This window comes from Silene latifolia, chromosome Y, assembly GCF_048544455.1.
Source record: "Silene latifolia isolate original U9 population chromosome Y, ASM4854445v1, whole genome shotgun sequence".
Lineage (NCBI taxonomy): Eukaryota > Viridiplantae > Streptophyta > Magnoliopsida > Caryophyllales > Caryophyllaceae > Silene > Silene latifolia.
In genome coordinates this window covers 138723525-138737618 of record NC_133538.1, presented here as the reverse complement: position 1 = coordinate 138737618, position 14094 = coordinate 138723525, and the positions used below count along the sequence as shown (strand labels likewise).

The 14094-nt window shown below is 37.6% G+C and overlaps 1 protein-coding gene and 1 non-coding gene across 2 annotated transcripts; both read right to left on the bottom strand.

Annotated features, from left to right (window-relative positions):
* Window positions 1-2834: 2834 nt before the first annotated feature.
* Window positions 2835-10164, bottom strand: LOC141633870 (uncharacterized). Its single transcript, XM_074446241.1, has 3 exons — window positions 9545-10164; window positions 5394-6361; window positions 2835-4271 (listed from the first exon to the last, which is right to left on the bottom strand). Exons 1-3 carry the CDS (start codon window positions 9778-9780, stop codon window positions 3280-3282), a joined length of 2196 nt encoding a protein of 731 aa, XP_074302342.1. The 5' UTR covers window positions 9781-10164; the 3' UTR covers window positions 2835-3279.
* A 2857-nt stretch (window positions 10165-13021) lies between these two features.
* LOC141635145 (small nucleolar RNA R71) lies at window positions 13022-13128 on the bottom strand. Its single transcript, XR_012539849.1, has one exon. It is a non-coding gene; the product is annotated as a small nucleolar RNA R71 (small nucleolar RNA).
* Between the last annotated feature and the right edge of the window lie 966 nt (window positions 13129-14094).

Below are 14094 nucleotides of genomic sequence, written 5' to 3'. Positions count from 1 at the left end.
AGCAATCCTTGCCCGGTCCTAATGCCAGGCTTCTACGCAGGGGCTGCGGTGATCTGCCTTTTCAGCGTCGCCCTCAGCTTCATTTCTTACTTTGTCTTGATGGGCAGCCGCAACAAAGGCGCTCGTCAGCTACCTAATAACAATGGTATGGCCATGGGACAACACCAATTGCCTAAATAACAAGTTTGACGGATATGGTTTTGGAGTCTGGGAAAATCAATGGGTGTCTTTCTTCGAATTTGTGTTGCTTTTTTTGGGTGGTTAATATGGCTGGAATATGTAGTTGAATTAGGTTACCATGAACTATCTATCTGTTATGAGAGTAAGTCTCCGTTTGGCATGACACTTTAAGTAGCTTATTTGATCAAAGTAACTTATTTGATCAAAGTAACTTATTTGACCAAAATTTCAGCTACCTGATTTTTTTGCAAGTGTTTGGCAAGTAGTTTATTTGGTGAAATAAGGTACCTCAAATGAAATGCTACCTCAGGTAGCATTTGAGAAATCAGGTATTCTTTCTGGCTTATTTTCAGCCCATTTCAGTTCAAATTTCTATTGATTCGATTCGATTCGATTCGACTCCATTCGATTCGATTCGGCTCCATTGATTAAGTTCACTCATTCACTCCATTCGATTGATTCGATTCACTCCATTAAGTTCAAATTTCATTTCAACTTTTACTCATCTTAAATTTAATAGTTATTATTAATTTTGTTATCAATAATACTATTTTTTTAATATTATTATTCTTTATTATTATTATTATTATTTTATTTTTTTTTATTATAAATGCGCGCAGCTTTCATTATAATAAAAATAAAAGGTTTACATGAAATTGGTGGGGAGCCGAGAGACAATCTGGGCTCCCACACCCTTAGCAATAGTAAAGCTAATACGAGTAAAAATGTAAGCGGCTACCCTTAGCAATAATAATATTATTATTATTATTATTATTATTATTATTATTATTATTATTATTATTATTATTATATTTAATAATATTGTTAATAATAATGTTATTAATAATTTATTTATTATAATTACTATTATTATTATGAATATTATTATTAAAATGAATAATAATGTTATTAATGTTAATGTTGTTGTTGTTGTTGTGAATAATAATGTTATTAATGTTAATATTATTATTATTATTATTATTATTATTATTGTTGTTGTTGTTGTTATTATAATTATTATTGCTATTATTATTAAAATTAATAACATTTATTATTAATATTATTGATGGGGCACGCTCAACCGACTTGACCCACTAGCCAATACGGGGTCATACAAGTCAACACGCTTGCAAACATGGTTACGGATTCGCTTGATACCCTACGAATCACGAATCGTTAAAAGCGAATTCTATCAAATTGATTACTGAAAATACATATAACACATTTTCTATAAGCGAATCACGAATCGGTAAGGCGTATTCATAGCGAATATGGTAACCATGCTTTCCAAGCCATCATTTGAGGTACCAATCAATGGTAAAATACTTCTCACCAACAACTTCCTCTCTCTAGAAGTAAGACTACTCGAGCTACTATGAGAGGGCACGGAAACCTTAGCTTCAAGCAAGGTCTCAACTATCCACCAGTACCGTAAGGCATTAGAGAAGGACCTATTGCGAACCTTTTGAGGCCCTATTTGTTACGCGTAAAAGATCCATCCGGAGAGAGCAAGCATAGGTTCGAGGTGTCATTATCCTCTGAGAGGAGCGCGTTGACCCGACCCGGATTCGAGCAACTCTTACTTGAGTGTTTTTATTCGAAACAACTATTTTTACTAATATCATTATTAATATTGACATTATTATTTATTATTGTTATTAAGAATATTATTAGTAAAAAATTATTATTTTCATTATTATAATTTATGATTATTCATATATAATATTATAATTTTTTTCTTAAAACTTTTAGTATTAGTATAAATAAATAGTATTATACTATGAATATTAGTATTATTATAGTTGATAATAACAATAATATTAAATATTATTATTATTATTAATATTAATATGATTATTTCATTCGATTATTTCAATTGACTTTATTCGATTCGATTCGATTCTCACTCTCTATGCGATTCAGATTGATCAAATCGGCTCCATTCGATTCAAATTTCACTCCATTCGATTCGATTCGGCTCCATTGATTCATTCGGCTGGGTTTCACTTTCAAATTCATTTCACTCCATTCACTTCAATTCAGCTCTAAAAAGTCAGAAAGAACAGGGCCTAAATAATTTTCATATCCTTTTACGTCATTTTACCAAAATCAGCTACCTTTTCAGCTAGTTTGCCAAACACATTTTTATATAATCAGTTACCTTATCACATAATTTTCAAATACCTTATCGATTACCTTTTTTAAGTTTTCGATTAGATTTTCGCTTTTTGAAAATACCTTTTCAGGGTTAAGCTACCTTTTCAGGTAGTTTTGCCAAACAGAGCCTAACTGTATTTTCTTCTTTTTTTTGCGTGAATTTTTACCGATCGATATCAACCAGAAGAATAAATACATGATAATATCACACTATTTAGATAGATGAAGGTATCCGTCTTCTAGCTAAAACAGATCAAATATTACATTATTTTGATAGATGCAGCGAACTTTTGTTATTCCCTCATTATTCTTTTGTTTCATTTACGCAAGTGGGTAATACTTGACCTGTTTTAACTATAAAATGAATATTTCCGTCTTATACAAGAATTTGTGTACTATGAAAAGTACGTCTTGACAAGACTCACTATAAACTTATTTGGATTACGTTTGGGATGTCTTTCGCCTTGACAAACTCAAAGTACAAGATCAGCAACCAATTTAATGAGTCATTTTTTCTATCTCGCCATTCCCAAAGCCAAAGGATACCATACGTATTAAAACCATTAGAACTAGAAGTTAAAACTACATTTTAAATTTACATTTTCTTGACATCTAATTTTGCTAATTGAATCCTGATCACCGAGCGTTGGTATCATCTCCTATCAAACAAGAGCAGTTGTTTACTACTTTGTATAGCCTGTACTGAAGCATATACGGCAGATATACCCGTCACCAGCTCTCTCATTATTATAAAGACAATGCAGTCTTGTGTATTCACTGCTGGTGGCCAATGTATACTGCTCTCTCATTATTATAAAGACAATGCAGTCTTGTGTATTCACTGCTGGTGGCCAATGTATACTGATGTAATCTTGTATGACAAAGAATAACCAAGATATGGACCTATAAAATGGTATACCATTATTGATCCCACATAACAATTTACAGAGAAGCACACAAGAGGGATTTGTCTCCTTGATGCTTAGCAGGTCCAGATGGCGGCCGACCAACCGCCTCAAGTAATCTACTAAATGCAAGTTTCACAGGAATACAGGCTACCGTCTGGGGGCTTGAGTCGATAGGTTTAATCTTCTGATCTAAACCAAGTGAAGACAGATGCTTAGTTTTCTGGTTTGAAGGTAGATGCCCTCCTTTCCTCGGAGCAGTCTTCTTTCCTTTAGAGACAGAATTACGTACTTTCCCAGATTGATGAAGATGCAGAGTCTCGTCAACATCCATCTGGGGTGAATGACCAGGACGTGGTGTCCTCCTGGCAGTTCTCCATACTGGCGGAACTTTGCCTCTATCAGACTCGTCGCTTGTTGACATAAGAATTTCTGTAGACCCATCTTTAAGGGTCTCAATCTGGATAGGGTGACCTATAATGGCCTTCCCGTTTAACTTGCTCATTAGAGAAACCCAAGGTACATGCTCACCTTCACGCTTTCCTTGTACTGTGAGTTCTACATCTATCAACATATCCCGCCCATTAAACATTGGACTAAAGCAACCCCCTCTTTCTTCCCAGTATCTTCGTAAAGGTCTTCCCCATGCTAATTCCCAATCAATCCTATTCCTATTTGGACCCAAATAACTTTGCCTTCCGGCTGCAGCTTCATTCAGCAAGTATCCATGTGGATGGAGGTCAAGATCATCCTCACTCAAATCAGCATCATTGTCATTATAGTAACTCAGACTCTGATTCAGTGGCCTCCCACTTGTAGGTCTCTTGCCCAGATTACGGACATTTCTTTTCCCTTTCAACTGCCATTTAGAAACCTCCGCACCGCTAGCATTTTGATCAAGATAATGAAACTGAGACCTATTGTCAATAGACGGTTCATCAGATTCGTCATTGCTTATACTTTCTTGGCCTGCCTGCATAGTCAATCTATCACGTAATCTTGACTGTGCTCGCATGCTAGTGTCAGCATCTGAGAAGACAGATAACCAACAGGTAAACAAGTATTTTCAGCTAATACAAACAAATCATATTACGCAAACTACTATCCGCGATCAACCAGTCCGAGTAATTAGCTTTTTAAAGGCATATACACTAGTATTTCAGGAAACATGTAAATACCAGTACTGGGACAGAATTTAGAAGAAAATAGAAATCAACTCAAAAATCACAAGCACCATCAGTAACTCAAAAAGAGATTAACAGTACAAACAATGCAAATAATGATAACAGTACATTTAAAACCAATATTGATTGCAGTTATATATTGTGTCCATGAGCTTGAATTACATAATGTGTATATTTGATATGCCACTGGCACACTGATCCCATTTTGAAAACCTTCATTTTGGGTCAAGACGACAAGTCAACAACTAATCAAAACTTAGGCACCCAAAGTGAAAATAATCAAAACTTGGGTATCAAAAAATTGAAATAGTACTCAAACTTGAGGTACCTAAATTTTATCCTCTTAACAGCATAAAAGCTGAATGCTACCAAGATGACAACTAGCCCCTTGATGCTTTATACAAATGGGAATAAATAAAGGAATGATATCATAAGTCCAGAGAAACTAAACGCAGCATGAAAAGCCATAAAGCTCGGTTATGTAGTTATGGGTTTTTCTTCTTGAGCCCTTAACAGTCATGAATCAGGTACCAAAGTATCAAATTCAACCTTTAAGATCATCTAAGTTTACGAAGAGAGCTAATGTGAGATACAACATAAGAACATACTGATTTTTATCCCACAAAGTATGTTCTCCTAATTCCTAAAAGCTACTCATACAAAGGAAACCAGATCAGATTCCAAAGCTTTAACCATTGTCAGTTTCAACCTAGTACAAAAATAAAACCATGATAAGGCCTCCGACCAATCAGCTCAAGTTCTGAGTATGAATAAATGAGCAAATTGACTCAATATTGTCAACACTCTACCGCAAAATCCAGGAGTTTCTCTAAACCCTTGCAGACACGAAAAATTGCTACCAGGCAGAATTCTAAAACCAAATATAGCAGAACAGAGAGGTCTCTTTTAGCGAGCCTCCCGTCGAGGTTCATTATCTATCAACGCAAATTAGAGTACTTCAACATACCTGAAAGCAACATCCCCGCTTCCACTCGTGGCTCTACAGAATGAGTCTCTGATGAGTCAGATTCAGTTTCCTCAGATGATCCAGAAAAAGCCTCTTCAACAAAAGCGACCTGTTGAGGTAAACGTGTATCTACCTCAAGCCGGGAAAAGGGTGTTTCCATTTGCCCCTGTGGGCCTTGGTTAGTGCTTAATAACTTGGATGATTCAGCTGGTGTGTACACAGTAAAATGCATTCCATCTCCAGAAAGCCCCTTAAGAGAGATGTCAGGCTGTAAAGATTGATTATGCAACTCTGCACTATTTTGCTTTACATTAACAAAAGGGCGAAGCCCATGATGTCTTTTACGAATAGGCTCCTCAGCAAAGCTATCCAGCAATCTCTTCCCCTTGCCAATCGAGTTACTTGAATCAGAGTCACTAAAATTCTTCAAGCAAGGTCCACTGCCTGAAACAGCATATGCACTACCATCAATTGCAGTTCGGTTTGAATCTTCAGAAGTGGTGGAATTGAGCATTCTATTCATCGGCATTGTATTATATCTCAACTCATGTAAACCCCTTAGCCGAGAGCTCGGAGTGATGGTGTGATCTTCGAAACCAGGATGAATTGCATCTTTAGCTTTCTGCGCAAGAAGTGGAGCATGGTTTTTCTCCATCAGATTTGATTTACCCAATTTTCTGCCTGGTTGACACAAGTCATCGTTGCTTGCTCTTAATGGTGCCACAGTTATTTTCCTTTCTGAATCTGCTGAGTTTTCTCTCAATGGCTTAACCAATTTCCCATACTTTTTTTCATGAAATTGCTTTTCGAGTTTGAGCGCATGAAGAATCGCATCTTCTCGGCGTGCATATTTCTCACGTTTTTTTGTTGGAAGTCCTTGAGAGGCCGAGGCTCTCTCAATGCAATCATCAAACTCGCCACATCTAAATGCTTTCACACGCTTGGATTTTTCAAGATTGTACCAATCCCTAAGAGCACATACATAGAGTTTTCAAAGTCAAAACAAAGTAGAAATGCAGAACAAGAGTGCCGCACCAAACAAGTTATCCTCAATCTCAAAATTGCTTGATTTTGTTAAAATAGGAAAAATATGTGTCATTGAGTCAAGAAGTGTAAAAAAAATGAAGACAAGGTACCCTCATAAAAGAGTTAACTACAAACTATCTAATTTAATTGCAACGAAATTTCTCTAGGATACTTTAAAAAAAATTGTAGCAGAAGACGCAAGTGTTCCTCTCCAACCAAAGAACCCAGGAACTCACCATAAAAGCACCAAAAGTCATTTTCCTCTCCTTATTCCAACCAAGCCAACATAATAAGTTTGTAAGTGGTCTCACCTTTACGAATTGATCCCATAAAGACAAACAACCCACAATGCAAAAATAGATGTGAAACATCCTCATAATTGCACCAGCATTTCATGTACTGTACTGCTGTACATATTAGGCGAAAGCTCAGAAAGGTAGATTTATATTCATGTAACAGATCATATTGGTCCGAAAAACAGTTGATTGGCAGTATGATCCATGACAAGATATATGTCTAAGTGTCTATGAATAGATATCTTTTCTAACACCCCTGGAACCACTTACTAGCAATTTAGTTTTCTAGCACGTAATGCCGTAATTGCCAGAATAAATGCACTCCTGAAACTAGCATACTTTGTTTACTAGTCTTTGCTACTAAGGGAAAGTCCAACTGCATTCATTGCTATGATAGCTGATTCTTGGACCTAACAAGAATAATTTACCCAAATGTCCTGACCGGTAACCTACCCGAATTGACCAGAATCAACCTGAATGCTGATGCTGACCCTTTACCCCGAAATGACTCGACTTGAGTGCAAACACACCTGAAATCTTAGTTTAAAAAACCGCGCCTTGGCATAAGGCACAGTGAGGCGCCAGCCAGGTCGCATCAGACAGACACTGTGACGCGCATGGGATACAAAAGGCGCATGTAAGGGGCATGAGGCACACCCAAGGCACACAAGGCGCAACTAGTGAAGCGCACACGAGGCACATTGGTGTGCAATTCCATATTTTTTTTCCAAATTCTTTTTTTTAGCCTTGTTTTCTCCCCATCATCCTTAAATATCACTTTTAAAGTACATGTGCGCCCTCTTTACAACAACAACAACAACATCAGAGCCTTAATCCCAAAATGATTTGGGGTCGGCTGACATGAATCATCCTTTAGAACCGTCCCTGGGTGAACGCACACCTCAAAAAGCGAATAGAAAAGGGAAAAATGAAAAACAAAAGGGAGAGCGAAAATGTAATACAAAGTCAAGGTAAACTTACAGGTTCTAAAATCGAATTACGGATTTCTTTTATAAAAAACTTAAAATTTAAATCGAGAGAAAAGATTAAAACGATTTTGAAAACAGAAATAGAATTAAGGATCCGGAATGCCTTAAAAGTAAACCAAGTAAAATATATAAGAAAAGTGGTTGGTAATAAAGGTGTAATAAAGGAGAGAAGAACGAATAATTTTTTTTTAAAATTAAATAAAAACACTAAATATGTCAAAAAACATCAAATACTAAAAATCCACATGTATGTTTTCCCTCCATTGTGCCCTCTCCGTCCCCATACTCTCCTCAAGCCCCATAAATCTCATATCATGCTCTATCCACATGTGCGCCCTCTTTAAAACAAAAAAAGGATTATTCTCGCACAAAATTTGATTGTAAAATATGGATGTTCTTCTGAAAAATCAGTGCGCCTCGTGTGCAAAAGGCGCGCGCCTTGCGCCTCATCCCCTTGGGACCCCATCGCCTAATCGAACAAACGTAACCAGTATCTTACACGTCTGACTCCTACGCCATGTCTACTGATGAGCCCGCACTGCCTAGCAGGGATAGGGGAGTTGCTTTTATGAAGGCATCTCATACACATGTAACAACGGTTGTAGACCTTGAATGCAAATGTAATGAAGTTGTGCTAATTCAACCTTAAATAAGGGATGCCGCCAGTTTAGAGAGCTATCAATGTTCATCAATGTGTCTGCTACAGAGTATAACTCCCAGCACAAATTACACAAGTAATCGCCAAAACTAAACTCAGCCAACACACCCTCCCTCCCCAAATTCAAACATACCCAATAAGGTTTCAGTCATCACATTTAGACAATACACAAATGACAAATCGCCTATCCATACATTCAGCAACAGCACTTTCTAATCTAACATTCTATTTCATCATTAAGCTCCCAATCTCCCATCCAATATGCATGCACGGTATGGAGGTATTGGGGTCATATGCATGCAGCCTTGCCCCTGTCATAAGGGAGTGTGTTCTCAAGACTTCAGGGGTGTTTGATTTGGGTGTTTTAGAACGAATCTGATTCATTCTAATGTTCGGTGGGCTAATATGGGATGGAGTCAAATCCTTGATCGATTAAATGCTTTCCAACCCCCTATAATAAGTTTCCAACTCCATTCCATTTAGGGTGGGAGAAATTATCAACCCAAAAAGTACTAATGGTTGTGGGGTTCTAAATTCATACAATGCTATAGTTCGAACTAGGCAGCCAAGTTGGCTAAAACCACACACTCCCCAAACATTCAGCAACAACATTTTTGTCATCATGAGGTTCCCATCCAATATCCACATGCACACAATCTAAAGACTAAAGTAGGATTGGGATTAATATGCAGCCTTTCCCCTATCATATGGGACGTTGATCTCAAAACCTTAAGCGGTGTTTGATTGAGTGTTTTGGAACGGATTTGGTCCATTCTAATAAACAAAGTCATATCCTTGATGAATATAATCTACTCCAACCCTCTATAATAAGTTTCCAACTCCATTCCGCCTAGGGTGGGAGTGATATCAACCTAAAAATAAGTACAAACAGTTACGAGGTTCCAAAACCATACCTCCCTGATATCGGATTTCAATCCATTCCATTCCGACCCTAATAAGTAACCCATTCTATTACTCCAGACATTATTCACACAATGCTATAGTTCGTAAGTAACCCATTCTATTACTCCAGACATTATTCACACAATGCTATAGTTTGAAAATAGGGGCCAATGTACCATCTTAAGACTTAACTCATCACATTTCACAAACTAAACAACAACATAAAAAAATAATAAAAAGAAGGACAACGAAGAAGAAAAAGACGGAAAAAGAACATACACACTGGCGTCTTCGCGGCCGAGAAGTTTAACAGGAGTACCAGATCGAGGAGACATAAGATGAGAAGCAGAAAGGTCTTGAGGTCCAAGTATTCTACCAGGCCACCACGACCCGTTTCGTCTTCGTACCCACACTATCGATCCCGCCCCGCTATCCACCACCCCCGCTCCTCCTCCTTCGCCTCCTCCTCCTCCGCCGCCTACTCCTCCACTCTCCGCCGAGCTCACCACCTCCATCTCCCCTCTCTCTCTTCCCTACTCACTCAAACCCTGCCAAAAATCACTTTTTTGCAGCTCTACAGAAGGTGATTTTAACCGCGCTCAAGGTAAAATTTCTATATGTTGAAAATGGGGAGTAATTTTTTTTATTTACTGCTCCGTGTAAAAAGAAGAAGGAAAAAAATGGGGGTAAGTTTAGTTGAAGAAGAAGGCGATCAACCGCCGGCGAAGAGAAGTGAGAAGCGGAATGATGCGAGAGAGATCAAAGAGACGACATTGAACAATGATGTCGAGTATCCGATTGGAATTAATAAAATTAGGGTTTCCATTCAATAGGGGCTTAATTTCTTTCCCTTTCTATAACTCATTGTAAAACCTGTTTAGTTTGTATGAAACGATCTTACAATAAGGTGTGAATTCGGTATTAATTTGATAGCGCGTCTTGCTAAAGATGGTAGTTTCCCGTTTGAAATAAGACGGATAATATGTTGTCATTTTACAATAAAATATTGTTATTTTCTGATAAAATGGTCATTATTTTTCACATCATTTTCAGGGTAAAAAGTAACACCTCTAGTCATAACAAATTAAATGGTTACATTTTCTTAAAAAATGGCAACATTTTATCCGTCTTATTTCAGACGGGAAAACAACCCGTTTGAAACAAGAATTTGCGTTAATTTGATTATTCGGTGTTTATTTTGTGCATTTATTATGTACTTGTATTATGTTATTTATATAAGGAGTATATCATTTTTAGGTCTGTTTTAGATAATTAGACGTATCTTTTGTTTACGATTTAGGGAGTATAAGGAGTAGTTATTCTCATGTAAAAACGTAACGTAAAGGATTCGAGCCTTGACTTATTCATTCGTTAAAGTGTTTGTATTTGTCATTGGTGTTGGTGAGGTCGTTTAAGCTTGGAGTCGTTACACGATAATTATAGAGGTTAGAATTATGTACAAATAATCTATACTCCTTAAAATCTGAGTGACATCAAAAAAGTAATAATTGCATAATTTACATACTTTTACCCCTCATTTTAGCTCGGTTTCTATTGTTCATCATACTTTAATTAGTATATTTTTGAGCTAATCTTGTGTTCTAGGTGTATTGTTGTGTTTGTTACGGTTTTGTAAGAATCTAAGCATTTAGAGGCTTTTTCCTATCATTTTATACGCCAAGTTCACTAAGCTAAACAAGACCAAGTGTTGGACTAATCATGGAGCATTGGATTGGGTTTTGCATGGAGAAATTGATGGATTAATATGTATAATGCAAATGTTGACAACAATCAAAGTCAAAGCCCAATGTTCAAATCCAAGTCAAGGTAGAAAGCATAAGATTCCAACATGCTTAGGATGCTTTTTGGGAGCTCTAAAGATGATATATGGAGCATTTACCCGGGTGCATTAAGGGTCATTAATCACGCTCTTAGGATTTCTCAAGCAATTAAGTGAGGAATTAAGATAAAATACCCGGAAACACACGACCCCGATCGGGGCCGCATGCATCTTGATTGTTTACGTTTCTTCTTCCTCTCCTATAAATAGGAGAGGCATCCAATTTTTACGCCCCATTTCCACTTACAATAGCCTTAAGCTTTATATTTATCTCATTAGTTTTCTCATTTTTAGTTTACAAGTTGTTAAGCTTTCCTTAGTTCAATCCTTCAACATTTTGTTCTACAAGTTATTATTCAAGCATTTCTTATTCAAGCATTTGGTTATTATTTGTTGTTCCATACAAGTTCATCACTTTAAGGTATTTCTTTTTATATAGTTTACATTTCTATTTAGTTTATATTTAGTTTATAATTAAGCACTCCTTTTAGATTACTTTAGTTCTATTTCTTTTACATGTTAAAACATTTAGTTCATATAAATCACTCAACCATGTTTATCATTTCTCTTTATATTGTCTACAATTTACACCTTAACATGAGTAGCTAAATCTCTTAGTCTAAGGGCTAGGGGAGCCATGCAAAATCAAATATATAACATGATAAAATAGATCAATAATAATATTGTTCATATTGCTTCTATCACATGTTTGTGCCATAATGTTTAATCTTTGTTTAAGGCCTTATTCAATTGATTAAGTTTGTTCATTCGTTCTATAAGTCGAGAGGCACGGAATTGAATTAGACAAAGCATGTATAGTAGGACGACCTAGTCATGGACGAGAGTTTCTCTAGGACCTGGTCTATGGTTGACACTAATATCGTAAGGTGGGTGTCTCTAAGCTTAAACAATTGACAATGTTATTAGTACCGAATTTATCATGATCGTATATTTACCCTTGCATGTGTGACCCGAACCCCTTAGACTCACTTTTATCATATAATTTACATTACAATTTTCATTTATCATCAAACAAACCAATCAAACCAAATTTGAAGTCGACCTTGATAAAAATCTACCCATAGCAATTCACAACGTAATTCCCGTTTCCTTGTGGTTCGACCCCTATTACTACATTTATTTGTGTTTAGGGAATTTATCTTTGCATAGGTACGCGACAAGCCTATCAAATTTTGGCGTCGTTGCCGGGGAAACGGTTTTATTGCATTTTGAATTGTCGATTTTTATCTTGTTTTCCTTTGTCTTAGGGAACACTTGTTCCTTAAGACCGTTACTTATCATTTTCCTAGAAATTGTTGTCTTATGCCCAGGTCCTCTCGTCGTGGAGAATTGCTTTCAACGGATTCCGATCCCGAGAAAACATTTAGGAGAAGACGACGTTTCTGGAAGGAAGTGAAAGAAGCCACTTCTCCCGTACAAGTCGAAAGTGCTAGAAAGTCTTACTTAGACGATCTAGAGGTTCTTGAAGAGGAGGAGGTTTCAAGTTCATCATCTCCACCGCCACCACCATCTACTAACAAAAAGATGGTGAAACTTTCCGATCACTCAAAGCCTACCGCGGCCATGCTTCCGGCCGGAATCACAACCACTCAAATCACCGCGCCGGACTTCGAGATCAAACCGACTTTCATTAGCCTTGTGGAGAGGAAGCAATTTGGGGAAGTCCTTTGGAGGATCCCAATTTGCATGTGCAAAACTTTTGTGACTATTGCTCCATGATCCGTCAAACGGGCGTCACTCAAGCCCAAATAAGGGAAATACTTTTCCCTTTCTCTTTAAAGGACAAGGCCAAGCTTTGGATCAATAGCCTTGACCGCAGCGCCATGGGAATCACCAATTGGGAGACTTTGGCTCTAGCCTTTTATCAAAAGTTTTTTCCACCGGAGAAAACTCAAACTTTGAGGAGCCAAATTACCGGATTCCGTCAACAAGCTCTTGAGAGCTTATATGAGGCTTGGGAGAGGTAGAAAGAGCTTTAAAGGCAATGCCCACATCATGGGCTAGATGATTGGTTTCTAGCAATAACATTCAACAATGGATGTTGTGCCGAGTCCCGAAGGATTCTTGATTCCGCCAACAATGGGCGGTTTGATCAAATTGACACCGACCTTGCTCATGCCACGATCGAATCTATGGCGGTCCATGATGCCCAATATGTCAATTCCCGAGTTGTGCCATCCAAAGGTAAAGAAGAATCCTCCAACAACTCCGTTTTGCTAGCTCAAATTGCCTTGCTCCAACAACAATTGGCGGAAAGAGATGCTAAGGATTCCATTCAACAACTCAATGCCGTGTCTTCAACAAGCCAAATCATTGTTTGTGATGGTTGCGGAGGTTCAGGTCATTATGCCGCTCAATGCCGAGCTCCTATCGAAGAGGTAAATGCTTTTCAAGCTCTAAGACAAAGTTCATATCCACCGGGTACATTTTCCAACACTTATAATCCAAATACAAAATTCCATCCGAACTTGTCTTACACTAGCAATAATGTGCTTAACCCTCAACCCTCACCACAACAAAATGCCTATGTTCCTCAACAACAAAATTATATCCCTCCACTGGGTTATCAAAATCAACAAAGGCCCCCACAAAACAATTACCAACAAAATCCACCGCAAAATGCCCAACAAAACAATCAAGGAGTTGGTAAGCTCAAGGGTATGATAGTCCAAATGCAAAGGGAATTATTGGCTCAAATTCAAAAGAATGATCAAGCTCATAGTGCCGCGGTCAAGATGTTGGAACAACAAGTGGCTCAATTGGCCGCTTCTAGCTCTCAAAGAAAGAACGATCAACTACCTCCCCAAGGTGAGCAACCACATGAGACCGTCAATTCTATCTCCTTGAGAAGTGGTACTAGATATGATGGGCCATCCATGACTTTGGATGAAGAGGTGGTTGTTAAAAAGGCCAAGCTTGGGGGAGATGACAAGAAGAAGGCTAGTGAAGAGCCTCTTGTTAAGGATCG

Excerpts from the sequence above, each read along its gene's own strand:
- LOC141633870 (XM_074446241.1), bottom strand. The coding sequence starts at position 9,780 with ATGGAGGTGGTGAGCTCGGCGGAGAGTGGAGGAGTAGGCGGCGGAGGA. Across the intron at positions 6,362-9,544 it reads GGCCGCGAAGACGCCAGTGT|GGATTGGTACAATCTTGAAA; the intron begins GTATGTTCTTTT and ends ATGTGCTCTTAG. Across the intron at positions 4,272-5,393 it reads AGCGGGGATGTTGCTTTCAG|ATGCTGACACTAGCATGCGA; the intron begins GTATGTTGAAGT and ends CTGTCTTCTCAG.